We start from the raw sequence: 2,203 nt of genomic DNA on the forward strand, positions 1-2,203 counted from the left end.
GTTTTGCTTTCAATATTTCTGACAGATGTGAATGAAATTCCATTACCTGGAGATGGCATGAGGACCAGAAGAGGCAGATCTGAAACACCCTCTGAGTTGACAAAACAACAGTCTGGATTGTCTATGACAATCCTATCTTTGGCATGTAACTGCTTTCCTTCAGCATCTCTAGAAATCAAAAACAACACCGCTGTAGATATTAGCTTCTCTTCTTTTGGAAAACATAACCAACTGTATAATTATTATTGTTATCACAGAAGATAGAAAATTAATTCATATATTCCCATGTTCTCCTGATATATGCTCTCATATGCTAGAGTTAATAAATTAATAGATATCTTCTATTCATTAATATAATTAATTCCAATTTATATAATTATATTGATATAAGTAATATTAATATAATATTTACAAGTTTATAATATTAAAATAGTAATTTATAAGGAGTGTCATAGAACATAAAAGCAAGGTTAGTGAAGTCCACTTGTGATAGCCTTGGTCAACCTTCTTATTTCACTTAATAGATCATATTTCTGGGGGGCAGTTGATGAAAAACAAAGCATGTAGGTAGCCTTTAGCACAGACTGTCCATTTTCCTCACTGAAGCAGTATCTGAGATGAACAACTTCTTAGGAGGAAGCTTTGTTTGACTCATCCTTTTAGAAGTTTCTGTCGGAGGTAATTGAACAGCACTCACGGTGTGACAGAGCATCCATTGGAAGTGTGTGTGTGAAGAAAATAAATGCCTCATGGTGGCAAGGAAGCAGGGAAAGGAAGCAACCGAAATTGAAATATCCCATCAGGGCATATCTCAGATGCCAAACCATAGGCTGACACCTACTTAATTATCCATCATTTCCCAATAGTGTCATGGGTGGCAACCAAGCTTGCTGATGAAGCCCTTGGCAACAAAAGAACAAAAGCTAAACTCCATACGTTCAAGTTACAAAGTCCAGGTGAACACTGTCATACCACTCAAGTTTTCCAGCTGAGTAATTGTCCTCTTCAGGTTAAGAGCAGATATGAGCACAGACAGTGCATCTTTGAAGGGATGCTCCCTTTGCTGACACTATGAGAGACATGTTAGTGAAGGCTTCAGCTTATGCACCCCTTCCCCCCAGATTGGGAGTGATGACTGTAAAGGAGTAGGTTTTCCCCTACCAATTAATCCAAAATTCCAATCTTCTTCAGTCATTGAAATCCCCTGTCTTAGTTTGTTGTCTATTGCAGTGATAAAAATCATAACAAAAAGTAACTTGTAGAAAAAAGGGATTATTTCACTTGGGTTCCTTAGCACAGTCCACCACTGATGGAAAACAAGGTAAGAACTCAAGGCAGAAACAGAAGCACAAACCATGTAGGGGTTAGGCTTATTGGTATGCTCCCATGGCTTACTCAGTGTGCTTTATTATAACACCCATGGTGATGTACTCAAGGGTAGAACTTCCCATAGTTAACAGACCCTTAGTAGAGATAAATAAGGATTGAGAGAGAGCAGTAAAGGGAAAAATGGAAAAGGGATGTTTCTTTGATATCATGAGCTCTGATATCAACGTGGAACAACTCTGCCAAGAGTGTATTAATATTACTAGTTTTATTTACACGGTCACAGGCACACGGTGACAAAATGGCCTTTGGCAACTTGGAGAGGAAGAGAAATAGGTAACTAGTGGCTTCCAATTCCAAAAAACCTGAAAGTCTAGCAATAAAAAGGACTTAGGAAGTATCCTATGCCTGAATATCTGAAAGTCTCCTGCAGGGATGGAGAGAGCTGGACTGTGAAGGTCATGAGCAGACACAGCAACACAGTCACAGGGGCTCAGGAAGAGTCAGGCTTACCAAGAGTCAAAGGCCAGCCAACTGGATGCTATCAGCCCTGCTCAGGACAGGACTTTCTTCTTACTTCCATGACCCTCATGCCAGGAATCTCTGAAATGACCTCACAGCAACCTTGGATTTTTTAGGCATCTCTCAATCAAGATGGTCACTGGCTTTACTACAGTACTGTTGTTGTGAAGACACATCATGATCAAGGCAACACTTATTTACTTATTTATTATTCATTTTACATTCCAACCACAGTTCTCCCTCCCAACCCTCTTTTCCCACCTTACCACCCCTATCAACAACTCCCCCCAGCTGCCCACTCCTCATCCATTCCTCCCTAAGGGCAAGGCTTCCATGGACAGTCAACAAAGCCTGA

At 40.1% G+C, this 2,203-nt stretch overlaps 1 protein-coding gene across 8 annotated transcripts in view; it reads left to right on the forward strand.

Moving 5' to 3' along the window:
• LOC126498042 (cytochrome P450 2J4-like) overlaps positions 1-2,203 on the forward strand; it is a 139,957-nt gene that overhangs the window by 33,625 nt on the left and 104,129 nt on the right. The window contains exon 9 of one of the 8 annotated variants that reach the window (XM_050136375.1): positions 26-279. The exons of the other annotated variants lie outside the window; for them this stretch is intronic. Coding sequence (XP_049992332.1) covers positions 26-264 — 239 coding nt within the window. The 3' untranslated portion in view covers positions 265-279. Of the gene's footprint in view, positions 1-25; positions 280-2,203 lie in introns of those variants that run through there. 8 annotated transcript variants of the gene reach the window in all.

This window comes from Alexandromys fortis, unplaced genomic scaffold (genome assembly GCF_014885135.2).
Source record: "Alexandromys fortis isolate MF-2015 unplaced genomic scaffold, M_Fortis_MF-2015_v1.1 scaffold_13, whole genome shotgun sequence".
In the NCBI taxonomy this organism is placed as follows: domain Eukaryota; kingdom Metazoa; phylum Chordata; class Mammalia; order Rodentia; family Cricetidae; genus Alexandromys; species Alexandromys fortis.